Below are 27,839 nucleotides of genomic sequence, written 5' to 3'. Positions count from 1 at the left end.
TTCCATCTTGTCTCCAATCGAGAGAGTTCCTCCTCATTCATGTGTCACGCAAACCTTATAAGGAGTGGGTTATGGCTCAAAGGAATATATATAAAAAAATTCCTTAAGTGTCAACTAGACAAAAAAATGTACCCCACCCCAAAGGAAGTTTAAAAAAGAGGCTACCATTAATATTACATCAACTTTGAGAGTATATCTAGCATGCAATACTCCACTTGCATGCATGCATGCACAGAGAGAGAGAGAGAGAGAGAGAGAGAGAGAGAGAGAGAGAGAGAGTCCATAAGGCAAATAATGTTAAACTTGCATTCATGAGCCCAAGGCATGGTCCAACTGTGGGTGGGCATGATGCTATTCATGACACAGAAACATTGTCAAAACTCAATGTTACCAAAAATATTTGTATGACCAACAGTGCTAGATTGGATGTCAACGATGGAAATTTAGCTTTTTCATAATCTTGGCATATGCATCGTGTACCACTGAAGGCCTTCTCAATTGACGTAGCTGCTTGTTGGTCTGCAAACATAGTTGGAAAGCTACGGTTAATGGATCACTCACCTAAGCTGTTCATGCTTACACTTGAGACAACAAGGATCCACAATGAAGTAAGATTTGCAGATCTAATCCAGACCAAGAAGGTTCATACAAAACAAAGTATGAATTGACCTGTAACAAAATTCAGCTAATCTCTACAATACCACATAATAATGTGCAACTCAATTCCGAACAATCCTCTCCAATCCCACATTTATGGAGCAAAGAAGTGAGCTGTTGACAGCAACATGCAGAATAACAAGTGAGCAAAGTCAACTCACCAGCTAGTAGCTAACATGTGTAATGAAAATGTAATGAGGTAAAGGTATTTGACAATCTTGAAGTACTACCCATATGAGGTGCAAAAAGAGGGATTCAAAGAGTGCGGATGGAAAGAGAAAACATGTGAAAAACAATTGCAGCCATGTACAAGAGAACATCAGAGGGGCTGCCTGGTACAGGAAGCCAAAAGAGGGATTCAAAAGCCAGGAAGACAGCAGAGGGTCACAAAGAACATGCACGGATTTCCAAGAAAATACTCCGAAGATAGCTGTTAGCAAAGCAAGTTAAGCAGCCGCAACAGGTCAGGTTGCACGTCTACTTCTTGGTTCCTGTGACCTCTCCATGCTATGTGGGGCCAATTCCGACAAAGCAGAAACTGCATATGTAGTATATACCTAGATGAATCCAGGAAAAATGCCCAGACTCATCCTCTGAAACACAACAAAAAGTGCAGTCTCAATCTCATGATGATCACTCAATCACAAGGTTGGAAACCATGAACTCTATCATGCATAGCAGGGACCAGCTACTATGACATCCCCATCAACATCATCACTGCCCAACGGTGGGTGTAGACCATAGTATAGACAAATGCTCTCACACATACATATCTGCCCACCCACGAATACTTGAGCATCCATTTATACAAAAAGTCTTTGTACCAAGCTTCTATCAGCACTCTGGAGGTGAAGGGCAGAATCAGCCATGACAAAGGCTAGCACTAAAGGAGAAGGCTAATTAGAAAGTAGTCCACATTCTCTTCATTCAAGCTATAACTACTTGTGAAGTCTATAGTATTTCATTTTAGTCTATGCAAAAGATGCTTAGAAAAGAAAGCTGATATGGCAATGCACCACTTAACATCGAAAGAATTTATCACAATATCAGTAAGCCGCAACATGGTCGAAAACTTACGAAATGATATAGTATTTCATTTTAGTCTATGCAAAAGATGCTTAGAAAAGAAAGCTGATATGGCAATGCACCACTTAAGATAGAAAGAATTTATCACAATATTAGTAAGCCGCAACATGGACGAAAACTTTACAAGGTGAAACTGCATGTCTGCTAATACGGCAGTAACATATATCTAAATGAATCCAGGAACATGCCCAGACTCATCCTCTGAAATAGTGTAATTTCAATCTCATGATAGTCACAAAGTTGAAAACCATAAACTCTATCATGCATAGCAAGGACTGCATATGTAATTTTTGACAAAGTGAGGGATCAAGGAGAATCAAAACACCATGAGAGAGACATAAGGTAGGCAATACTCAATCTATTGCAATGTGCGTAATCAACAATACATAATAGGCTTCTTATATAGAGAGAGCCCTTAGAATAGTCAACACCTGTGGGATCCTCTAATCCACATCTCTCGTTGTGGATGTCCTCGATCCACATCCTCACATCATGTAGTCCACTTCCTACAGTGGCTACTTTAATACATTCCTATACCATACCTTAGCCTCTAATTATGTGCACATGGCACCATATCTCAACACCTTCTCTTAGTGCCATGATCCTTTGGCTACTGCAAGGTGGTCAGATGTGAGTTACAAGATCAAATCCTCCTCTGGGTACTTTCATAGCTACTCTCAGGGGGTCAGGTTTGTTTTACAAACGTGTGGGCTAAAGGTGGCAAGGCTTTTGCTTCTCAATACATGTTCTTGTCATTCTGCTCAAGGCTTGATGATGACTTCACGTAGTTGACCTACTAGTTCTTCAATTTACAATCTTCTTCCTTGTGTCCCAGCTTCTTGCAATGGTGACACTTTGGTTTGTTCTTCAGTCTACCGTCACTTTGATAGTGACCCATCCTTCCGCAACGGTAACACTTTGTTGATGTTTTACTGAACAATGCTTGTTCTTCATTATTGTTGCTACGTGTTGATGTAGATGTCGATGCCTTCAACTCTCTTTCTTTCTCAATAAGAGAGAACACATATTCCTCAAACTTTGGATATGGAAGATTCTTCAAAGTGGTTGTCCGTGCACTGTACTCTTCAGGTCGATGTGCTATGTTTGTCTTGTCTATTTGAGCTAAACATGTCATTGAGTTGATCATGTTGCCTTGCAAGCAGTATTATCACCTCATGTGATTTGCTATGGCAAGCCTTGTGGTTGATAAGTGTAGTGTGATCAAGTGCTACAGACAACCTTTCCCCATACAATGAACTTAATTATTACAATTGAATACCAAACAAAGACTTTATAGAGAGTCAAGTTTCCTACTGAATGAATATAATGCTTTTGAATTGTGCTCAACATAACTGTTGAGGACTCATGCCAGCATCACATGTTATCATACGTATATAGCACTAACCAAACGAGTGCATAAAAGGAAAGGGTTAGAAACCCTAACCCTAACCCTAGAGTAGTTTGTGCTTTAAAGGAGAATTACAAGTGCATCCTTTTCTCCTACTTTTGCAAATATGCCTTCTAGTTGGGTCATAATGCTTTTGATCTTATTGACAAATTGTGCCATGGATTCATTCTTCTCTTACGGTCTTCCAAAGCTTTTAATGCATCAGGAGATACCTCATTTGTGTAGACCAAGTGTGGAATCCTTCCCCAGTAACTTCTCGACAGTTGAGGTGCGTATTGCCATTGCAAAGGCCTTACCAGTTGCAGAAACTTTCAAATCTAGCAGTGTCTAATTGCTAACAATAATTCTGACTTGACAGGCGCATAGAGCTTGAAAAGACGATCACTTTTGCTTTTTGGAGAGTGCAAATTCTTCTTGGATTGCAAGTTATGGCTTGCCGAAGTTTTATGAAGAAGAGGTGGCCTTTGATGATGTGGCACAGAAATTCATATGCAGCATGCAAGACTGTGTTTAGAAAGGGACTGTGTGCTTAGGTGGCACTATGCCACGTGGCAATCTGTTAATCCAACCAAGCCAACAAACTCAATCATGATAACCATTAGTCTAACCATAGTACTAACCCAAGGTCATAGTCTGAGTGTAGCTTAACCAAAGTACATACTTAACCATGGTCAAGTTTGCCATGTGCCAAATAGTTAGAACCTTACAGAAAGTGAAGGATAAGGTCATCGTTTCTAATTGTGGCCAATCGCACGATCTCGGCTTCTTCAATTTGCTTCGACGTGTCCCTCGCTACTCCAAATCTGACGTCGACGGCAATCCCTGTCGCTAGGCGTTGAAGCTACTGCACGTGGAATGGACTGGCTATAGATGCGGTTGCGCTCTAGGTCGACTGTGGAGAGGCTTGCCGTAGGAGATGCGGTTGCGCTGCAGGGAGTCCGACGGAGGGCGTTGTCTGATGTGTTGTGGTCGGCTTGCTAGCCCGTAGCTTTGTTGGAGGCAACCCGTGAGCTTTGCTGTTGCGTGGAGGCGCCACTCAGTTACATGCAGACGCTTTGGAACGTTGTTGGGCTAGTTGCAAGTCTCGTAGAAGGCAGTAGAGCTAGAGCAAAGCCTTGGTTAGATTGTTGTAGCTCATAGGTGCACAATTGCTCTCTTAAAATATCTAAAACAAAAAACTGAACTCTCTCAAACTCTTTCTCTCACAATGATATCAAATGGACGGATATCTATAACAGAAATATATCTTTCTCTCGGATTAACAGAAGAACAACTCTCAAGAGTGAAAGTCTCACAATAAGAAGAATAGATCTCTATTCCTCTCCAACTGAAATCTAAGGAAGAACTCACACGAAGAAAGGAACACAAGGAAACTCTCTCTCTTGCAAATAGTGGAAGAATGGATGGAATCCTCTCAAAGTGGACGGAAATTTCTCTCATCAACGGAATGAAAGAATGAAAACACTCGATCGCTCAATCACTCAATCTCTTTCACAAGGATCTCAATGCCTCAGCGGAAGACAAGGAAGCTCTGATACCATGACAAAGTGAGGGATCAAGGAAGATCAAAACACCGTGAGAGAAATGTAGGCAATACTCAATCTATTGCAATGTGCGTAATCAACAATACACGATAGGCTTCTTATATAGAGAGAGCCCTTAGAATAGTCAACACTTGTGGGATCCTCTGATCCACATCTCTCCTTGTGCATGTCCTCAATCCACATCCTGACATCATGTAGTCCACATCCTAGGGTGGCTACTTTAATACATTCCTATACCATACCTTAGCCTCTAATTATGTGCACAAGGCACCATATCTCAACAAATTTTCCATCGCAATATGGTCCCTCGTAAAGGGTTATATCCTTCTTTCATGTCTCCTGCAGGACCGTACTATAATTGGTTCTCAATAATAGCCAATATGTCTTTGGGAGGCTGCCTGCAATGTTCGTAGTGTGAATGAGAAAAGGCTGATGTTTATGTAGAGATCCCTGTTCTTCCAAGCTGTTTCACATCAGCTTTCCTAACTCATCTAGCAATTCAGTCTGCCCAAAGCAGCAGTTTTCCTGGCCTCTAAAGTGGTTTCCTGAGTCAATCCTCATCCAACCCCTAAGAGAGACTATGATCAGGTCCCCAAATAGTCCCACTTCTCGCTTTTGCCACTCAACATCTGGTTTTTAGCATCCCATGCATCACCTCCTTGCAAGACTATTGTGGCACCTTGTCACTTGCCAGAACAACCTCACTGGAATTCGACTCTCTCACAAAGCAAAGATACACAGATACACAAACAAAACTGGTAGCACACAGAATGCATGTAAACAGAGCTGAGCATGAGAAAACATGGCATTTCTACACAGATACACAAACAAAACTAATAGCACACAGAATGCATGTAAACAGAGCTGAGCATGAGAAAATATGGCATTTCTTACAGGAGTACAATAAAAAGGGCATCCACATACACAAACATTCAATAATTGTTAACTCTCCTCATGCCATGAAGATGCTAATGGCTCACAATAGCATGTCCACAATAAAGAAGCCAAATGCTGCAAGGCTGTGCTGTGTACTCAAAGGAGGGTACAAGCTGGGGCTAGATGGCTGCTCTGGCCAAAACCAGTCATCACGACGACGACTAGCAGTGGACATGCCTCCCAAAGCCAAGACTGTGGCCACAGCACTAGAGCATGCATGCTCAGTCAATCACCCAAAAATCACCACCATGCTTGCCAATGTGTGCATGTATGCTGTTTCACTCTGCCCATCCAGCCTGTGTTCCCCAAGCATCTCCCCATCTTGAGTCTGGCACCTGCGGGCAAATTAAAAGGGACTACCATACTACATAGTTACCAGGGACAAGGAAGGTTCTGGAAGAGTCAAATGCCAGAACAAGAATGTGTCAGGAAGGGGTAGCGTGGGCCCATGCCATGTCATACGATACATCACACAATACATCATCATATGACATAGAAATGTACTATAATATGGAAAGGATCATTTTTTACATCTCTGACCTTATCATTTGAGCTTTAAACATCAGAAAAATTGGCATGCTATAGATGAATGGTGATATTCTATAGATCATACAGCATATACATGATTCATGATATTCTATGGATCATACAGTGCATAGGAGGTCATGTCCTAAAAGCAACAGCCCATGCCACAAACAAGTGCCTTGGGTCCACTGCCCTCAATACCAAATAGGCAAAACTCAGGAGTCAAGTACATGATATACATTTAAAAAGAAAGTACAAAACATAATAAAACTCAAGCATCAGCCATGCCCCTGATCCATCAGTCCATGAAGTCTCGAAATCAGCCCTGAAGGACTGAAGGCGGCACAAATGATAGAGGCCTCCCAGATCCCAAAAATCTTGTAGCAGCATTCCCAAAATGTTTCGGGAACATCGAAATGCCAAATCTACCATATGCACACATGGTGTTCCAATGCCATTCCAGGATTTCCCTGCTCCGGAACAGTGATCCCCCGTTCCAAGAAGGGGGAACAGCATTGTCCTAGTAACTATGGGGACTACCTTCCCATCTCCACCCACTTTAGTGTGCATATATTAGGACCAGTCAAAATCAGCCCACAAGAAGTTCTTAACCACCTTTTATAGCATCCACAATAAAAGCACCATCCTGAAGCTATGTGCCACCACCATGTGGAGAACCAGACCTGCCTGACTACCAAGTCTCTAGCTACACAAAGAAGGTACTTCACCAGGTTCTCTAGAGAGCCACACAATACCCAAATCAAACCTACTGATGTACCTGGTCCATTCAACCTCCGAAAGCTAGACAGATCAATCCAATAAGCTATGAACCCAATCAAACCTTGAGGCCCTATCCTCAAAAAACAAGGCTGTGTCATCTATGAACTCAAAGTCAAGGGGGAAGCCTTAAGCTTATCAGGCCAAAAACCTGAGCTTTTACATAATATTCCAAGGCCTCTGCCATGAATAGAAGAGGAAGTGTACAAGAGGAGGGCCCTATCAACCAAATCTTAAGAAAGCAAAAGCCTCCATCATGTGCCCCCCAATGAGTATCCGGCAGGAGCTACCTATGTGTAGTGGGAACAAGCCTCAAATCTCTCCCTCCAAGAAGCCCAACCATTCATCAGGCCCTCTAAAAAGCCTAGGCCCACCTAATCAACGGCCCTCTTAAGGTCTAGAAGCAAGACCATCAGGGGCTTGTTCACTCACTGCGCCCAATCCATAGCTTCAAGGTAGAAAAGGATGTTATCCATGATGCCACAGCCTGCAATCATGAACAAAACCTGTCTACGCATAATGGAGCAACAAATCTATAAGTTGTAGATGCAGACCTGGAATCTTGGCTGACACCTATCAAACCATGGGAGAGGGACGCTAGCATAAACCAAGCATAAAAAGACTCATGGAATGCCAATCCGTGAGTCACGAGAATATCCAACAAATGTCAAAAGAAGGCAAGGATGAGCTCATCCATACTCTCATAGATTTGGTTTGGAAGACACACAAAACCTTAGGCAACTCATCAACACAAAGGGGCCCCAACCTGACCAAATAAAAAACCTGTGCCCGGTGCCGAAACTTCCTGTTACCTTGCTGAGTCATGGCCAAGGGAAAGTCATTGAGGATAACAAACATATGGAGGTCAAAATGGAGGCTAAGGTAGAAGAAAATGCCAAGAGGGCTAAAACATTGTCCCATGGCGTGAGCAAGCACAAGCGGCAGAAGGTCAGTCAAGAGACCTTCGAGGAGGAGAAGAAAGCGAAAGCCCTTAACGTCAAAAGGTTGGGCAAAAGGAGTATGCAACGAGCCCACTGGAACTGCAAGAGACCTCACACGAGAAGTTTGCGGTGGAGATTGCATCTTGATAATGCATGGAGAGTGGGGAGGGATGAGACGCACGAGAACTGCTCATTATCAACCTTATAAATACCAAAGTAAGACAAGACGTCCCATAAAGAGGGAAGACTTGAAAGGGACTCCAATCTTCATCAGCGAAGATCTCAAGTAGATGCAGATTGAGCATCAAGAGGGTGATGGGGGAAAGAGCTTGCATCTACCCTTCGACATGCATTTGTTTAATCTCGTGGACCTTGGTTTCAAATGGCTTAATGTTGGAGGCTTGCTTTTCCACCAATCCTTTTCAGATTTTTTTTCTCTTTCCAAACAGACCCCTGCATCTCCGCAAAGCTGGCCATTTATTTTATGCATAGGACTAGCCGTCCTTGCAATTTTGTGTCATAATCCCAAACTAACGTGGATGAGGCATCTGGCTTTTAAGATTGACAGTGTCTTTGAGTGCCTTCGCATGCCCATTCCATTTGGCATGACTTGTCATCCTGCAAACTAAAAAAGGTACTAGATTCAACCTTGGGTTTACTTGCTGTTTTTAACAGAGAAAGATCAGCATCAAAGACCGACAGTAATCCACAGTTCCTCTCTAGTTCCATCGATGGATTTTCGTCTATGCACTCTTCGTCCCACAGTTCCTGCTATTATCCTAAACGAACATGTAAACGTGTCTTTGAGTGCCTTCGCATGCCCAATCCATTTGTCACATTGTGTCATCCTGCAGCTAAAAAGGGTACTTCCTAGGTTCGGAATACAAGGCCTAACATACAGATTTTACTTTAAGTTTACATCTTGCTTTTTTAAAAGAGAAGATCAGCATCAAGGACAAACAGATAGCCATAGGTTCTATCCAGTTCCTTCAACAGATTTCCGTTTATGTCCTCTTTTCCTGCTTTCTGCCCCTACATGTCGCATGGGTCCTCCTCCCACATGAATGGATGTAGGCCAGCCACATGGGCCCTCCAAATTTGTTGAGACCCCCCCTTCCTTACGTTCATTTATTCGTCAAGGACAAAGTTGAATGAAGCTCATATGGCATTAGCATTTACAGGCTCTTGGTTTGATAGTCCCATCTCAAGTTTGGATTAAAAATATAGTGACTAGTCTATACTCCATAGAATATACCTAGATGAATCCAGGAACATTCCCAAACTTATCCTCTAAAAACACAACATAGTGCAGTTTCAATCTCACGAGAGTCACTCATAAGATTGAAAACCATAAACTCCATCATGCATAGCAGGGACTAGCTACTATGACATCCCCACTGACGTCATCAACGCCCAACAGTGGGTGTAGACCATAGTATAAAAGTATGCTCTCACACATACAAATCCACACACCTACACATACTTGAGCATCCATTTATACAAAGTCTTCGTATTGAGTTTCTGTCGGCACTCCGGAGGTGAAGGGCAAACTCAGCCATGACGAAGGCTAGCACTAAAGGAGAAGGCTAATCAAAAAGTAGTCCAAATCTCTTCATTCAAGCTACAACTGCTTGTGAAGTCTAAACGATTTCATTTTAGTCTCTCCCAAACGAGCAAAATCTAGCTGATAGGGCAATGCACCATTTAAGATAAAAAGAATTATCGCAATACCAGCAGGCCGCAACTTGGACGAAAACTTCATAAGGTGAAATTTGCATGTCCGCTAATACGGCAGAAGCATATACCTAGATGAATCCAGGAACATTCGCAAACTCCGTAGAATGTTTGTACCTCGAAGCTTGTAAGTTTTAAGACTTTTACTTCGTTGAGTTCTGCACTGGAGTCTGAAGTAAAGTATGCAAGTTTTTGAGTCTTTCTAAATAGAATTGGTTATCTAGTATCTGTGAGAGAAACTTAAGTTCTCTCGGATTGATATACACAAAGATTAGGAACATGCTTAATAGGAGCAATGTAAGAATAAGGCTAGCACAGAAGTTGAAGGATCCGAAGGGTCCAATGCAAGTAGTGTCATTGTAAATTCATGCACCGAGTCCTATTTGACATGCATACATTAGGATCACTCCTGCGTCATATGATACCCTTGGAAATTGGTTTTTGAATCTTAAATCCTTAATCATTACATGAATTGAGAAATAAATGTGATAAGTTCCTGAATTATCAATAAATAATGTGAAACTTGCTTGGGCCTATAAATAAATAGTATTAATAGAGGTGGAGGAGACGGCTCCACTTGAGGATGCATTCTTAAAGGACGAGGCTCAATTACTTGGGCACTAGACAGAGACTGAGTATTACAAGGACAGTACTACCATAACGAAGGAAGATTATGCATCCGCATCCTTCTCTAAGAAAGAGGAATAGAGCCTCGATTAATCAGTTAAGAGAGCCATGTCAGCACATCTTCATGCTGTCCACATGTCAGTCTATATGCTGGCCATATGCCAGCCTCAACCGATGTCCGTTTCTACCCAAATCTGCCCGTGTTGCAACTTGCTCTCATGGCCATTAGCGACTTCTCATGCCCCCCAATCCGATGCAGGCTTACAGTTGGGACAATGAACCATCTACTCCAACGCAAGAACTCTTGATATTTTCAAAAAGATAAAGTAATGGTAGAAAATCAAAAGAGCACAAGAATAGAGATATTAAGGTCAAATAGAGGAAGGGGTAGGAATGAGTATGAAGAGTTCAACTCAATACCTCCTACACTCCTCAACAAAAAAGGGTGATGGAGAGGAATAATCAAACTAAACCTGAATTGCAAGCAACCTGTTTCAAAAGAATCGTTTGAAAACATTTACTTTTCTCCAAAACACATTCAATTTTGGAAAAATTGTATGATGCCTGGTACTGCGCAATAGCCAATAAGAGATAAGTCAAGCAAGCGTACACAGATGCAAAGTGCACATTGAAGTAAAGCATGCACAAGGTCGAAGCAAAAGCTCACTAGAATGAAATTTATGTAGAATAATGAAACTTTCCAAAAGAAAACTACATAGCAGATGAGACAATATTACGCGGCAAATGAAATGTCTATTGACTTAGCCTCAGAAAGCATCTTAGCTTGTTTCAAGGAGGTGTCATCTCTAAGCAAGTGACATACTTTGTAGATCAAAACATGACCCAGCATGACTGTTGTTCGAATGACAGGTAGAATGCCAAGAGGCTACCCTAAGAAGGTAAGCCTCATCAAAATCATGACTGTTGTTCGAATGACAGGTAGAATGCCAAGAGGCTACCCTAAGAAGGTAAGCCTCATCATTTTGATGAGGCTACAAATTTCACAAAAGGCTACCTTACCATACACAGCTAACTCTAATAAGACCAATGAAGCTATTACAATGCTGCACCAATCCAACCAACCATGGACACAGAGCTCCTATGATCATGGACTATGGGTTCTCTACAAGTAGCAATCTCTAAAAATCCAGACGTATTAGACAAGTGGCCTGATTCTAGTACAGACACTATCAGAAAGGCACGGCACTTTATCATGAATTTTTTGATTCAGGTAATAGTCACAAAATCCTATCTGCAAGATTAATTTTCAAAAACCCTGAAAAAGTAGAGCGAAGTTCATAGTATTTCTTAAACCCCTTTTCGATAGAATCCTTTCATGAGCTCTATGCTAGCAGCCATGTTGTTGAGACCCTTGGCTCACAGTGGATGTTGCAACACATTGTGACATTTGAGTAACCAAACACCATGTGAGTACACAAGAACATAAGTGATGTAAGGAAATGGATAAGCCAAAAGGACATGTCACTTGGACAAACTTGAGGACCAAACTGAGCTGCCGCAGTTCTATACTGTAAACCTATTATGGAATTTATTCCTATTTTTGTCCACAAACTTGCTTATATTATCTTGTCTAGAGCAATTGCCAGTATCAATTCCTTTGACTATCGAGAACGGTTAATCACTAAAAAAAGTGTTGGGATAGATTGAGCCTATGTTTTGTTTTTGTAAACCAGAACTTGGCATTGCTGATGTGTGCTTCAACAGGACTAATTCAGCTAGTATGAAAGACTTATTCACACAAACAAATTGTATAAAAGGCTGAAGAACTACGTAAGAATCACCTTTGAATGAGCATTATGCCGCTTCCCAGCTCTCCATCGTTTATATTCTCCACTCTCATTTTCTTTGAATCTAAATTTGTAGGACCTTCACATGAACAAAAAAACCCATCTTTGTGAGCTCTTGAATGTTCCAACAATCAAATTCAATGAAGCTTCCTCAAAGATGGATTTAAAACGCTTGAGTACAGACGAGTAGGCTTTGATCTTGTATTTCTTTAACTTGGATGCATATGTCCGCCGTTGCTCCATCTGCGATAGTACAAAGACATCGTGAAAACACTGCTAAGCAGCACTTTCTACTAGGAAACTCCTTCCATTATTTTTATTAAAAAAAACTAAAACGATATATGCATGTGAGATGTCTATGCAAGGTTTCCTCTCTTTACTAAATGAATTAGATAGATGTCATACGGATGCTGGTAAGGAAAATTATCACATTAACAAGCTGTTAGAGGAAACGTTTTATAGCAGCTAAGCTTGCTGCAAAATCAGCCCTTCAACATCCAAGCTATCCGTGTGACATAAACATGTTGGAAATCTACGTGTAAAACCCCAATATAGCTCAGGGAAGGGCTTCACCCTTGGCTGTCTTCCAGGGCAGCAAGGTGGATCAAGAAAGCATTCACTGCCTCGCGTGGCTGTCCGCCAGGGATAGCTTGGAGGTGTGTTTGCAGGCACGGTGACAGCCAACTCAGCACACAAGCTTAGGGATCTAGAAGTGCCATTGAGGTGGGAGGACAGCATATGTTGGTAGGGGACAGAGGACCACACTCTGATGGGACTCTGAACTTGTTTTGTATCGTGTCCATTGGACAAAAATATAGTTACTGTTGGTTCTATATCTCTCCTGTGAGCACTGTCTATTTACTGGCTTGCACATGTATGCTGAGCACACTAAGTAAATAAGTTCCTTTTTGGATTCCACCTATAACACCACTGTGTGAGTTCCTGGGCTACTTTATCCATCTTCCAATGTGTGTACCCTCTGTTTTGGTTATTTCTAACACAAAGTAGCTTACTCCAAAGATCTGCTTCAGAGATGACTGAAGGTCTTTACCCAAATAAAGAAAGGTGACTTCAACTCAAGAAGTGTGCACTTGATGAAGAGATGTTGGCAATGAGTGCAAGGTCGACGGAAACTTCAGGGAATCTACAGAAGTACCCATGGTGACCTGGATGCATATTCCCAATTTCGGAGACAATAAGATGCTGGATGGGAATAATTATCCAATCTGGAAGATAAAGCTACAGAGTCGCATGGTAATGAGAGAACTATGGCAGATTACTAAGAACGTTGAGGTCAACCTCAAGGACCTTAAAGATGCGACAGGCAGAAGGCAGATAGGCATTGACAATTATTTTCAAGATGACTACTAATTCAGTTCTTCTGCATATTCAATTGGCAGAGACTACACGTGAAGCTTGGAGGATCTTGAAGGATCTGTATGAGACTAACAATGCACCACATATAGTTACCCTGCAGAATCAGTTATTCATGTGACATTGGGAGAGGGAGAAACTGTCAGCAACCATCTGGTCAAGGTCGCAGTGGCGAAATGGGCTAGTGATTGGAGAAAGGTTGAGGTCTCTTACATTTGAGTCCTTTGCTGCTCCAGGAAGAAGCTAGGTTGAAGTTGCAGGATACAGATGGTGATGAGAAGGCATTACCGCTTCTACAAGGAAGGGTAAAGTCAACTCCAGTAAGGGTAAGCAAAACAAGAAGCCTATACCTAGATGAATCCAGGAACATTCCCAAACTCATCCTCTAAAAACACAACATAGTGCAGTTTCAATCTCACGAGAGTCACTCATAAGATTGAAAACCATAAACTCCATCACACATAGCAGGGACTAGCTACTATGACATCCCCACTGACATCATCAGCGCCCAACAGTGGGTGTAGACCATAGTATAAAAGTATGCTCTCACACATACAAATCCACACACCCACACATACTTGAGCATCCATTTATACAAAGTCTTCGTACTGAGTTTCTGTCGGCACTCCGGAGGTGAAGGGCAAACTCAGCCATGATGAAGGCTAGCACTAAAGGAGAAGGCTAATCAAAAAGTAGTCCAAATCTCTTCATTCAAGCTACAACTAAACGATTTCATTTTAGTCTCTCCCAAACGAGCATCTAAATATAAATCTAAACAAGAAGCCTGAAGGATTCTTTAGGGGACAGCAACTCTTCTGATAATGACAGCAATAAAAAGAGAAAATGCTATCACTGAGATCAGCCTGGACATATTGTATGAGGCTACAGGAGGAGGAAGGAGGATGAGCAAAAAAAGGAGCCCAAGAAAGAACAGTCTGAGTCAAAGACAACCAATTTGGTAAGAAGTCCGTTGTTCTTGGTCAATAACCTTGAGATCTGTGCCATTGATCCAGGTATGACTACATGCATGTTTGACTTAGAGAAATGGTCAGAGGATCCAAAGCCTTTTGTGAAGTTGATGGATCGCACATTTTGATCGGATCGTACTGAGAACAAGGCTGTAGTGGACCAGGATCTTATAAAATGTGGAGCAGTGGAACAAGCTGGTTAATCCCCAGAGATTCATTCGGACGTTGTTCTAATTGGTACTTCGGGAGGTACCTGACTTGCTCCAAAGGTGGGTTCCAGGGTCTGATGGAATGAGGAGCTGTGGAACACGCTGGTGCACGCCCAGAGGTTCATAAAGAGGCCGTTCAAGATTGGTACTTTGGGGAGGTACCTGACTATTCCAAAGGCAAGAAAGACAACAGACCAAGGCACGTTTTCTCTCTGTGCATCAATATGGATTTCCAATGCACACTTTGTTTGCAACGTCTGTCCAGGTGGAGGGTAAATTCTTCCAGACATGCAGAGGGGGAAGTCTCAAGGCAGAGGCATTCAGAGCCATCTGGATGTCTTCTGAAGACTTTAGTGTCTTGCACTCGATGGAGATTAAGATATTGACAAATGCAGGTGACAAGGAGATTTCTTAAGGTGGGTCATTGGCATCATTCTGAATAGGGAATACGAGTGATTACAGGTTACGTTGGCGGACTACATGTTGCCTTGGCAGGCTTAGGATTCAGATCTGAGTGGAGCTCAGTGAGACTTGGGTCCAAAGACAGCTGGGAGCAGTTCCAGAGTTTCTGGAAAGGGATCAGTTGGTGGAGACTATGTGGAGCAGCCACAAGGTTCTCACTTTATAGTTTCTGAGGGTCGAGGTTGGAGATACTATTGCGAGGAAGATCAGGTTGAAACAGACCCAGGATGCTTGATACTTTGAAGGGTCTGGTCTTTCTTGGATTCTGAGGGGGATGACTAGATGGACATTTTGGTGCCTGGGACTCTTGGAGAGTCCGGAGTGTTCCTGACTTCGACCAGTGATTGTACCAATGTTCCAGCAGTTCCTGCACAATAAGGAGCAGACCTAGAGATACTAGAGGTGCAGGTTCCTGGACCAGATGATGAAGACATACTGTACATGTTCCTGAAAGCTTTTGCATGGCAGCTGAAGGCATGGTTCAGCAGAGTGGGTATCGGACCATGGCACATCATTGAGAGGGAATGTTGGAAATTTATGGTCAATGCCCCAACCTGTGAGCTACCAACTGAGGAGAGCAACAAGGCTGGACACCTACAAGATGTTGGGTGAAGGGCACACATAGGCAGTGATCAAAAGTCCTCCAAGGACATCCACATGGACCACCAAACCCACCATAGCTGGTTGTCCCACACTCCTCCTTCAGAGCTGTAAATATGTCCATACTTCAGGGCTGGCTGTGGGACTTACGGATGCCCAGCCAGGGGGCCCTCTAAAGGGCAGAGGATCTGGTGCAGAACGGCAGTCACGTGGGCTTCTGTGCAGGCCAGCGTAAGCCCTTGTACAGGCCCATGTAGTGGGCAGATGGGCTGGCAACCCCAAGGTTGTTAACAAGGGCTTAGGTACTATGTCATCCCGACACTCGAACAATGCACAACAGTGTGTGCATACCCTTGCATAAACAAGAACATATATCTACAACACCACACACACAAGTATGAATTCGTACAAAAGCATTCAATTGAGTTTTTGCAAGCTCCGAAAGCCAAACTTAATCTTTTGATGAAGGCTAGCACTGGGGGTATGACTCAACTTATCCTCTAGAAACTATGCGAAGAATACCATCAAGTGTATCTTGCAGAACAAGCAATATCTTCCATGACAACCCTATGAACCTTCAACAGCCACTGGTGATAAGATCATTGGATTTGCATAAGCTTTTAAACGTGACACATAATGACGTAGACATGAAAATATATTTATGCAAATATTTTCCTATGGAATTCCTTATCATTCTTGATTAAGGCTGACACTTACAATTAGGGTAAAAGTTTTTGGTGCCTGACAACATGTACACACACATCCAACGGTGAGTAAGTTCCAATCTCTCAACAACGCATTAGTACAAGGTAGGCCAGCATATATCACATTTTACACTGTTCTCAGCTTTTCACATGGCAGGCGGAAATGCACAGATATGTAATTATGTTGTATGTAGACTTGACGAGCCCAAAAATCATGCTTGATCATGGTTTGTCATATAATTGACATAAACTTTAGTTTTGCTTCTGGTGATGGCTTGGCGTGCTCCATTCTTAATTATGAACAAGCCAAATCAACTCGAAGAAGGAAAACCCCATGTGCACTTTCTGTTGTGGAAGAACTTTAGTAGGACAAGGAATGGCAACTCTTCGGAGAATACAAGAGCTACTCGGTAATTGACCATGATGCGACAAGATCCCGTGTTGGGCTGGGGGTGAGTTCCACAACTTATCTGAGCACAGAAGTGCAAAGCCCTTAAGAAGCTTAAATTTGCGTAGTGGAGTATGTACCTGAAGAGGCGGAGATATACTGGATGAAGCGAAACCCCAGGGTGAATTTCGGCCAAGATGTGTGCCAAGAGAGGTTGGAGAGAAAGAGGCTGGGATCCATAAGCTACGGCGTGGTGCAGAAGTGGGCGTGAAGGGGAGGAGCGAGAATGAGCGTTGTTCTTGTGTTATAGAACGGAGCAAAGGGAACAATCGCCATAGCTGCCTCATTGCTCACATGAGTAATTCTGTTTGGAAAAGTTTGTTGTTCACCTCATTAACCCAAGTCTCTTCCCACTTGACTCTGGTTAGCCTGTCGAAAGGCAATCCACTACACAACACCGTCGGCACAACGTGGGTATCCACTAGAATCGAAGGAGGCTCGGCTTTCAATCTTAACATGTGCATGTAACTCCGATTGGGTCTGATAAACTTTAGGTTGCCTCATTTCGATAATATCCGGAAGGAAACCGGAATGCAATCGGAACCACACATGTGCCCAACCTATCTCACTTTAAACTCCCAACCCATTGCTATGTATTGTGTATATCCGTTCAGGGACCCATAACCTTCTATTTCGTCGATGCTTTCTAGAGGCTTTTTGGCTCTACTAAGCGTTTAGGGATTTCTTTTGGCTAATCTAGGTTGATGGTTTGTTTTCCTTTGTTACTAGTCAAGCTAACCATGTTAGAAAGTAGATTGGTTGTGTTAATTATTTTTAATTGTTAGGTTAGTGTTTAAGTATTAGGTTTCAATACTACCTCAAGTGCTCCCATTTTAGAAAGTAGTTGGTTAATGGGCATTAAAGGTTGCCTTTCTTTAATACTACCTGAACTACTCTTCTTTTCATTAAAGCAGTGTGCATAGCGAGTATCCTTTGCTTTAGGCATAGAGGAGAGCACCCTTCAATGGCTCCATGGTTAAGGATGATCATGTCAAAACTTTTGAGACGGTGGAGGGCTTCAACAAACACACACACACACACACACACACTTTTTTTTTGAGAGGGGGGGGGGGGTAATTGCACAGTCATAATATTACAATTTCAATATTTTACAAAGAGATTCTCGAAAGAATAGAATCTCATGCACATCAAAAACACAAGAAAACAATCTCCATGCAAGAGCTATGATGATCGCCCTCCTGACAGGCATCATAAACATATTCCCTCAAGGAGACTCTGAAGAACTGATATGGCTGAGTAAACTGTCTGTGCAGATACGCCATGTTATGTTCAGTCCACAAAGTCCAACAAGCCCAATATCTAATCCAATATCACACACACACACACGCACGCACGCACTCACGCACACAGATTCATTGGATGCCCACCAAAGGATTATATCAACTAGAGAAAAACACCCCGGTAGGGAGTCTAGAGATGTTTGATAAACCCTAAGGGTCTCGTGTCAAATCTAAAATTCGAACTCAAACTAGAGAAAGGACATGTGCCCTGGAATTATGCATCTCCTATGTAATCCATGAGGAATTGAAGCTCCGAATAGGCTTGACTGAGGTCCCACAAGGAACATATCCACACTCAATAGGTGTAGCCCCCGAGTCCTCTCTATAGAGTTCACTTAACAATAATGAGGGTGCTTGACATGGGATAGAGCTCACTAGGCATGTGTCTAGTCTCCTATTAATCTGACATCTTAGGAGGACGAAGTCATGATTCTATGCCAACAAAATCCCATCTCTAAAGTCTTTTCACATTTGAAGAAGAAGTATGTGATCTTAGGGCCATATTTTGCAACACACCTCAAGGCCTCATGTATAAAGAGTGTGGCACATTGTGATGATGGTAGTCAATCACTTGACTCATGTTGAGACATTGGCAAGTAAACTATAAGCAATGAAATCTCCCTGAAACCTCAATGTATCTAGGCATCTCATCCCTCGATCTTCATCTCCTATCTTACATAGGGTACATAACTTTAGGTCTCTGCAATGTTACATGGCCACAATCTTGCATTTAAAAGCTATAAGATGGCTTCATGAGTTGACCCATGCCTATCCATACTATGTGGGACAGGTGCACTCTAGGTATCCTGATGTATAGTGAAACCATCTTTGCTCAAGTGGAAGAAATGCTCTATATAGAAGGCCATCATTGTGGCTTGTGGCTATGGTGGGATTATCTAGCCATAAGTCATCTCTTATGACTTCATAAATCTCTTGATGCATTTGGTGTAAAAAGAAAGCATTCAAGGAATACTAGTATGGAGGTAGGTGGTAATAGGCATGTGTGTGTGTGTGTGTGTGTGTGTGTGAGAGAGAGAGAGAGAGAGAGGTCCATCAATAATTGAGCCATACAATTAATTCCATTGATTGGATAAAAAGTAAAAAAAGGGAAACATATAAGAAAAAAATGTATAAGAAAAAAATGTTTGAGACATCTAACTTGAAAAATGCAACTAGAGTTGCAAATATTTCGATCAAAATTAAGAATTTTTAATAATATTGAGTTTGACTAACAGATGTTGAATCCTCACGCAGTCTAGGTTCCAAGGTCAGGGTCCACTTACTTGCCACCATCCAAACAAACTAGGTGTTAGAATAGCATAGTCATGTTTGGGTAGATAAGTAATGCTTGTTTTCCCTGGCTTGTTATTATCGCTCTATCTAGGAATATAGACAACCATATGGATTCTTAGATAATTAAAAAAAATTTAAGTCACAAGTGGAGTAAGGAGAGAATGAGTGCATGGGTTGAGAAAGTATTAGAGGAGGTGGACTTGGTGTGTGGGGTGGTTAAAAAGAGAGTGTAAAGGGGAGATTTCATGGGGGGTACATAAAAGAATTAGTCATAGTTGGGGAAGTATACATGTGTGTGTGTGTGTGTGTGTAAAGAAATAAGTGTATGTGAGTGTGAGATACATTTACTAATCAAAATTATTGTGTGTGTTGACTTATTCGAAAATCTAAAGACTGACCATCTCGAATGTGAGACATGCGTTTAGTTAGTAATTTATTTGAAAATAGAGAGATCTATTTTAGACAATACATTACTGATGGAATCGTTTCAAGATGTGTGTGTGCACACGCACGTGTGTGTATGCACAAAAGATATTGAAGATCCTTTTTGCATAGTAAAATGACAAGAATTGAAGATCCTTTTTGCAGAGTTAAATGACAAGAATTAAAGAAAAGTTTTATAATCAAGACCAAACAAAGACACTTTGAATATGAGTTTATACAAGTAGTAAAATGACAACATTTTAGTGAAATGGGAACCTGGAATGTTTGTGAGCAATAGAGGAACATGAGAGCTTTGAAATCAAACAGCTTGACAAACATTTTACCAAAGGGGGATGCCTAAATACGTGCCACCATCCAATAAGAAAAACATGGCTGAGAACATGTTTTAGCTTGATTGGGAAGACAGGTGTCATAAAACCCCCCTTGTTTACAAGGTTGACATAGAACTTTTGCATACCAAGCACGGACAGCAGGTGTCATAAAACCCCCCTAGTTACAAGGTTGACATAGAACTTTTGCATACCAAGCATGATCTAGCTCATCGAAAGCTAAAAGGAGATTTACTTTCCCATAATGAGTTTAAGTATAACATAAGTAAGGTGTATTCCTATGAGAGTGTAAGCAAGGAAATTACTCTTAGCAAAGAAAAAATACTAATCTCACGAGAGTAACATTTTGAGAATCAAGTTATTGTGACTACGCAATAATTAAAACTGATAGAAGAGAGGAGTGAGAGGATGGGAGGAGGAAGTAGAAGAAAGGAGTAGGAGCCAATAAGAAGTATGAGAAGGAAGGTTGAGAGAAGAAGGGATTGTGTGTGTGTGTGTGCATGAAGTAGGAGTCAATAAAAAGTATGAGAAGGAAGGTTGAGAGAAGAAGTAGAAAGGATTGTGTGTATGTGCATGCGCACACACATGAACACGTGTGTGTGCATACATGTTCATGCAGTGTATGCATGTGTGCGTGCGAATGCGTGAGCCATTGCACCTCTTTGGGAACAATGCTAGATTGATCTTGGTTATGCATGGAATACTTTTGCCTCTCGCATCATGCAAGCAGTAATTCATGACTATGGGAAGAATTACCTCCATGACTTGTACAATGGGATTTTATTGCTTGGACATCCCTCTTTAATGTTAGGCATGATTATTCCTAGCCTTTAACCGCCGTTGTGTCCACTGTAGCAATGTTGAGCCCTCTTGGTTTCCCACCTCCTATCATGACCTCAATTATAGTTGATGCAACATTCCCTTCCCCTTAAGAATGGTTTACATCCTCAAAAACAAAATTAGGAAACCTCGTTTGGAGATTGCTTACCCTTTTCCAAGTTGAACTCTCTTCAGTTCTATCTTTCCACTTAACCAGACATTCCTGCCATATTGTATGTTGCATTCTTTTTTCTTATTTATCTATTCATGTTGTAAAGATGCACGTTCAATGAGTTTAATTAAGCAGGACTTCATTTCCAATGAGATTATCATCATCTCCCAATTTTATTTTTAGCCTACTTACATGAAAAATTGGATGTAGTCTACATCCCTCGAGTAAGGCTAATTTTTGTAAGCAAGTTCTCCAATCCTCTTAAGCATTGTGAATGGTCCACAATACCTAGGAGACAACTTAAGACATTTACCTATCTTTAGAGATTTTGAAGATTCAGGTATCCTAAGATAGACTTTCTTATTTACTTCAAACTCCAACCTTCTATGGTGAGGGTTTGCATAACTTCTTACTCTATCCTGAGCTCTTCTAATGCTATCTTTAGCTAACTTGAGCATTTGATTCATATCCTTAAGAAAATCTTTGTCTGCTTGAACCTTCTCTTTTTCAAGTCCCACTACAACTGGGGCTCTAGGTTGAAATTCATACATCATCATGAATGGACTAAAACTTGTAGCTGAATGTTTAGCACTCTTATATGCAAATTCTAATACAGGCAAATATTGTTCCCAACTAGTTTGCAGTTTATTTACATATGCTTGAAGCATATCCTCAATGACTTGATTGACCCTTTCCGTTTGACCATCGCTCTGTGGATGATGTATGGTGCTCATATTCAAAGAAGTTTCCAACCTCATAAACACGGCCCTCCAAAAATGGCTATTAAATTTGCTATACCAATCATTAACAATTTCGACTAGTAGCCCATACAATTTATAAATATGCTCCACAATAAGCCTAGTGAATTCTAGAGTTTGAATAAAGTGAGCCATCTTGGTCAATCGATCAACAATTACCCAAACAGAGTCTTGCCCCCTCTGTGTCCTAGATGATCCAATGAATAAAATCCATAGAGATGCTTTCCCATTTTGCCAGATGGAATCTCCAATGGGTGTAGGAGACCTTCTACCTCAAGGCATTCAGCCTTATTGACTTGGCATTTTTAACACTTCAATACATAATCTTGGACATTCTTATCTATTCTAGGCCAAAAGGTTTGCCTCTTTAAAAGCGCATATGTCTTTTGAATTCGCGGGTGTTTAGCACTTCGACTATTATGACACTCAATAATAATTTGGTGCCTAATGTCATTATTATCCGAGATACATACTCTACCTCTGTAGAGGAGTAGCCATTTTCAATCATAAATTTTTTCCATTTGAGTCATTTATCACCAACCTATGGTGTGTCACCATTTCCATGTGACAAACACCTCAGTGAAAGCTTCTCGATTAATTGGATCCCTCTTTTTAATTGCTTTCCATATTTCAGAAAGTGAGGATCAAACTCACAATTTCCTTTTAGGAAATCATTTTGGAATTGAGTAAAACTCAATTCATTAACAATTGAAAATTTGGCTTAGGGAGTCTACTACTACCACATTGAACTTCCCCTTCCGATATGTTAATTGGGTATCAAACTCTTGCATTATTTCAGCCTATCTAGCTTTTCTTCCTTAAAGCCCTAGTTGATTGCAAATCCACTTAATGCTTTCTTGATAAAAAATGATCTCAAATTTGGCACCATGCAAATAATGCCTCCATTTCTTCAAAGCATAGAATATAGCATACAATTCCTTCTCATATGCGAGTATATCCATTGGGCATGGTCTAACTTTTTGCTTTTAAAAGCATTGGTCGACCCTTTTGTGATAGTAGTGCCCCAATAGCAAAATCAATGGCATTTGTTTCAACCACAAAAAGTTCATTGGGAACCACTACATTTAAGACAGTAGCAGACACTATAGCCACTTTTAGTTTCTCAAAACTATTCATCCCATATGAAGGTACTTCCCTTCCCCTTAAGCTCATCCATCATTGAAATAGCAATTTTAGGCTAATCTTGGATGAATCTCCTATAAAATCCAGACAAACCTAAGAATGCTTGCAATTATTGTAGCTTTGTAGCATGCGGCCATTCCAATATGGCCTTAACCTTCTCAAGATCCATATGAATTCCTTCTTAGGATATAATATGTCCCAAATATTTCACGTCTTTTGCAAAGAATTCACATTTGGATTCTTTTGCAAAAAGATGAGTATCTCTAAGCTATTGGAATACTCAAATGTTCCCAAATGCTTTTTTCTCGTTTTACTATAGATGAGGATATCATCTAGGAATATTACAACAAATTTTCCTAAATATGGCCTCAAGACACTGTTCATAAATGTCATAAAAGTTACTTGAGCCTTTGTTAGACCAAATGGCATACTTTAATCTGATAATGCCCATACCTAGTGTGAAATGATGTCTTAGGGACATCCTCTTCTCCAATTCGCACTTGGTGATATCCTGATCTTAAATCAATTTTAGTAAAATACTTTGCCCCTCGAAATTGATCAAAGAGCACATCAATGCGAGGCATAGGATACTTATTTTTTATTGTGATTTTATTTAGGGCTCTATAATCTATACATAAACGGATAGTGCCATCTTTTTTCTTTACTAGTAAAATTGGTGATGACCATGGTGAATTACTAGGTTGAATTTGGGCCTTTCTAATGTTTTCCACTAATTGTCTTTCGACTCACGTTCTTCCATTTGACTAAGTCTATATAATGGTTTATAGACCAGGCGACATCCAAGACTTATGTTTATTTTATGATCTTCATGTCGCTCGGGAGGTAAATCATCAAGCAAATCAATTGAAAAAACATCTTTAAATTCAACCATCAAAGCCTTAAACAAAGATTCATAGTTTTTAATTACATCAATAGAAAATTTATTCTTTTCAGATGTAGCAAAAATAAAATTACCAATAAAAGAAAGTTCACAAAGGTAAACCTTACATTGTTGTTGTTATAGAAGTCATTCCAATTACATAGAACAAATAAGAGGAGAGTTGGGTACATCATGTTCTCCCTGAATTTGGAAGACTCAAATATCTTTTTCAAACATACTGGAGTTATTTAAATAACTCCTCTATAAGCTATGCCCAAGATTATACTGCCACTCTTGACCAAGGACAACATCTATTTGATGGAGATGCATAATATGAAAATCCAAGGCATCTGGATAACATTGGATATCCACCTCTACACCATTAATGATGGTGTTCCATACCTTTTTATCACTACCCTTCGCTAGAGAGATCACATATTTATGGGCACTTGGACTCTCTGGCAACTTCAATTTCTTAACTAATGAGTAGTTTAAGAAATTATATGTTACGCTATCATCGACCATCACTCTTACTCTTTGCCCCTTAATTTTTCCATGCATCCTCATTAAATCATGGGGACCAAAAGAGGGCTGCCACATTGCCGCCGCCGATAATAGGTAGCACGTGCGGGTGTTGTCCTCATGATAAACCTTTATCTTAGTGTACTTTTTAGTATCATTAAGTTGCAACACCTACACCGCATACTTGTTTTTGTGGAAACTTATTGGGGCTTTAGCTCTTGCCGGTTTGTTTTTAGGGCAGTTCCAAGCAACATGATCTTTGCCCAAACATTTGAAGCAAAGATTTTTTGTTCTTGGCCCTTTCATAATCCTCTTTCTTCAGGAGAGGATATTTTTGTGTTTGAGGTTTCTTAGGTGGTGCCTGAGAAACCTCCTTCTTAAATTGCCCCTTCCTTTTCAAATTGGGAAATTTGTTGGACTTAGAAACAAACCCTGTTTGTTCTAAAGTTCCAACTTTGGATTTCCCCATCGTGTCATCGTATATTTGGGTATACTTAATTGCTGCTTCAAATGTCTTGGGAGAATTTATTGTCACCTTGACCTTATAGGTGTCTTTCAGACATCTCTTGAAACCCCTTATCTTCCAGAATTCATCCATTCCTTTTAGCTTAAGGACTACCCCCCTATAGTTTGCTATGTATTGGGCTAGAGTGGTCTTACCCGTTCTACAATTGTTCCAAGCCTCCCACACTCTTTTTAGCTCATTTTTAGGTTAAAATGCTTTTAAGAAGCTTGTTCAAATTGAGACCAATACCTAGGGATCCTATCATTTTCCTTGAGGATTATCCGCCATTTATAGGCCTTATTTCCAAGGGAAAGACTCACTTCACAACTTGATTTTGCCATTATTGCAAGAACGTATTTATTGCATCCTTGTTGCATTCTTTCTCTTCCCCATTGAAAATTGGTGCTTTTAAGTCCTTAATAATGTTAGAGGTTTCTCTAAATCGAGAAGTAAACCTCTCAACTTGACTAGGAAAAGTCAGTGATTGCGCCATAGGATTTACCAATTGAGAATCAAACAGTTTAGATATGGCCTCAATTAGGGCTTTTAATGCATCATTAATCATCCCTAACTGCTTTTCTATATTTTGTGTTTGAGTTTCAAGTTTAATGAATTCTAAATACGGAATTTCGTAATTACTGTAATGAACATCCTCCATTTCCATACTATCCTTTTGAATTTTGTTATGCACTTCCTCATGTGTTTCCTCTTCCATAATTGATTCTCCTTTTCTAGCCCTTTCCTCTCTCCCCCTGATCGTCTCCTCTCTTTTTGGAGTTGTCATTTGATAAATGCAAAATTTCCAAAAAATATAAAGCAAAATGCTTTATCAAGATAAAAAATCTTATGGGCCACTTCCCTAATATTTATTTAAGGCTCTGGATTTTGTCTTTAGAATCATCACACTCTTTAATTTGGAATCTTGCCTGTCAATCTCGCTCTTCTATGTGTTGATCTACTAAATGAACATCTCATCGTCCATTGTTTGCTAAGCCACCTAGTCTTGAATTCTGCCTAAAAGTTAAAGGGTTATGATGAGTAATAAACCTTGGAGAGAAAGAGGGGGGTTGAAAAGAACCTTAGAACCTTTGGAAGAGAAGGGGGACTTTAGACTTTGGAAGGGGGTATAATAGCCTTGCTGATATGGCTTTTTCAAAGGCTTAAGGCCTTTGATGACATGCTTCTTCACTGCAATTCTTTGTATTTTGTGTTAGACACAAGCTGCTTTTTCATTCATGTTGATGCATTTTTTCCTTTATGAAATCATAGCAAACACAAGTCTCCATGGTTGTTAGAGCTTACATTAGCTCATAAGCTCTCTCTCTCTCTCTCTCTCTCTCTCTCTCTCAGTGCCTTCATTCTGTCTCAACTTAACTGTGCTTGCTAAGCTGATACATAACCTCTGGACGTGTCAAAGTTTGGCTTGACTATGCGAGAGTAGAGAAGACCTTTAGATCTCCAAGCATATCAATTTACTCATTCGGCTTCCTCTGTGTCATCGACCTCGTTAATGGTTCAATATTCTCACAAGCGTGTGCTGGGAATCAAGGTCTAGGTGCTCGTATGGAAATTGTTGAACACCACCATGATCAACATGTCCTTAATCAAGCATCCCTTTAGAAGTGGACTCTCGAGGGTATGTTGCATGCAACATCCCTTTAGAAGTGGACTCTCAAGAGCAGTTGGAGCTCAAGGACAATGATGGAAACGTTGTGTGGGCAGTGAGGAACACAGTGGCCATGGAAATGCAGGAGACCTGCAACCTTGTCATCTACAACTCCATTGTACATGAGGATTGATTAAGTGTTGCGTAGCCTAGCACTCCTATCATGTTGGATTACACAATTCATGTCGACGACAACTTGTTATACAGACTATCAAATTATTTCGTGTCTCCATTTGACTTTGCTAACTATACCTTTCCTTGCTACTTTAAATGTACCAAATTAGCTCTTCATACTGACACTTTACTAGTGTTAGTATATAGCGACGCTTTACCAGTGTTGATATAGCAACACCGATGCTTTGCACACTAAAAACAAAAGTGTAATTTCGGTTGGTATTTTTGTTAAAAATCGTCAAATACCTAGTAGTGTCTTTCAAATTAGTGCCTTTTCATACATTCAAAATGGTAAAAATAGATGCCTTCCTCATGGCTTTGGCTTTTGCCCAATTTGTGAAATAGCCAGTAGTCACAATAATATATCGGGCTTGTATCCATTTTGTCGCTCGCTGGATTGATTGGACCTATAAAATCAACGCCCCATTTTTCAAAGGGTTGATCGGCAAGAACTCCTATTAGACGCATATATCTATGTATTGTTTATATACATAGGTGTTGATCAGTAAGAACTCCTATTAGACTCATATATCTATGTATTGTTTATATACATAGGTGTTAGTAGAGCCGGGTTTTATTCGAATGATGGCTTGGTTAATGTGATGCTGTTATATGTTTCTTGTTCTAGCCTCCACCAGCTAATAGGTTGACACTCGATAGTGACTTTATGGAATTTGCTCTACGATAGTGGATTATGCAGTGAGCTACAAATTACTTGACATAATATTCCATTGCCTTAGAAAGCAAAACATATTTAGTAGTTTATTATTCTAAGGATCGGAACTTCTGTGAAAGTTATTTTGAAACATGACAATTAATTGTGTTGCATGTCGCTTGTGAGTGGTTTAATTTACATTAGCATTGCAAATTTGCATGTGTAATTCGTGTGCTCTTTATTTTTAAGTAGTTTGAGCGCTTACAAAATGATTGTTGCATGCACAAGATCACTACGCACCCATCCTTGATGCATGACAATTAATCCTTCTTGTCCAGACACATTAACAATGGCTTTGCCTCTATGCATA

At 40.7% G+C, this 27,839-nt stretch overlaps 1 protein-coding gene across 1 annotated transcript; it reads right to left on the bottom strand.

The window, feature by feature from the left end:
* Window positions 1–283: 283 nt before the first annotated feature.
* On the bottom strand, window positions 284–17,173 carry LOC147884698 (Ribosomal protein L35). The gene is made up of 4 exons (XM_087397888.1): window positions 16,889–17,173; window positions 12,228–12,286; window positions 12,038–12,122; window positions 284–519 (listed from the first exon to the last, which is right to left on the bottom strand). The coding sequence occupies exons 1-4, from the start codon at window positions 17,093–17,095 to the stop codon at window positions 430–432; spliced, it is 441 nt and encodes a 146-aa protein (XP_087254014.1). The 5' UTR covers window positions 17,096–17,173; the 3' UTR covers window positions 284–429.
* Between the last annotated feature and the right edge of the window lie 10,666 nt (window positions 17,174–27,839).

The sequence above is a fragment of the Dipteris shenzhenensis genome, chromosome 26 (genome assembly GCF_047967505.1).
Source record: "Dipteris shenzhenensis isolate YYH24624 ecotype China chromosome 26, Dip_SZ_1.0, whole genome shotgun sequence".
Lineage (NCBI taxonomy): Eukaryota > Viridiplantae > Streptophyta > Polypodiopsida > Gleicheniales > Dipteridaceae > Dipteris > Dipteris shenzhenensis.
This window is presented reverse-complemented; position numbering and strand designations above follow the sequence as displayed.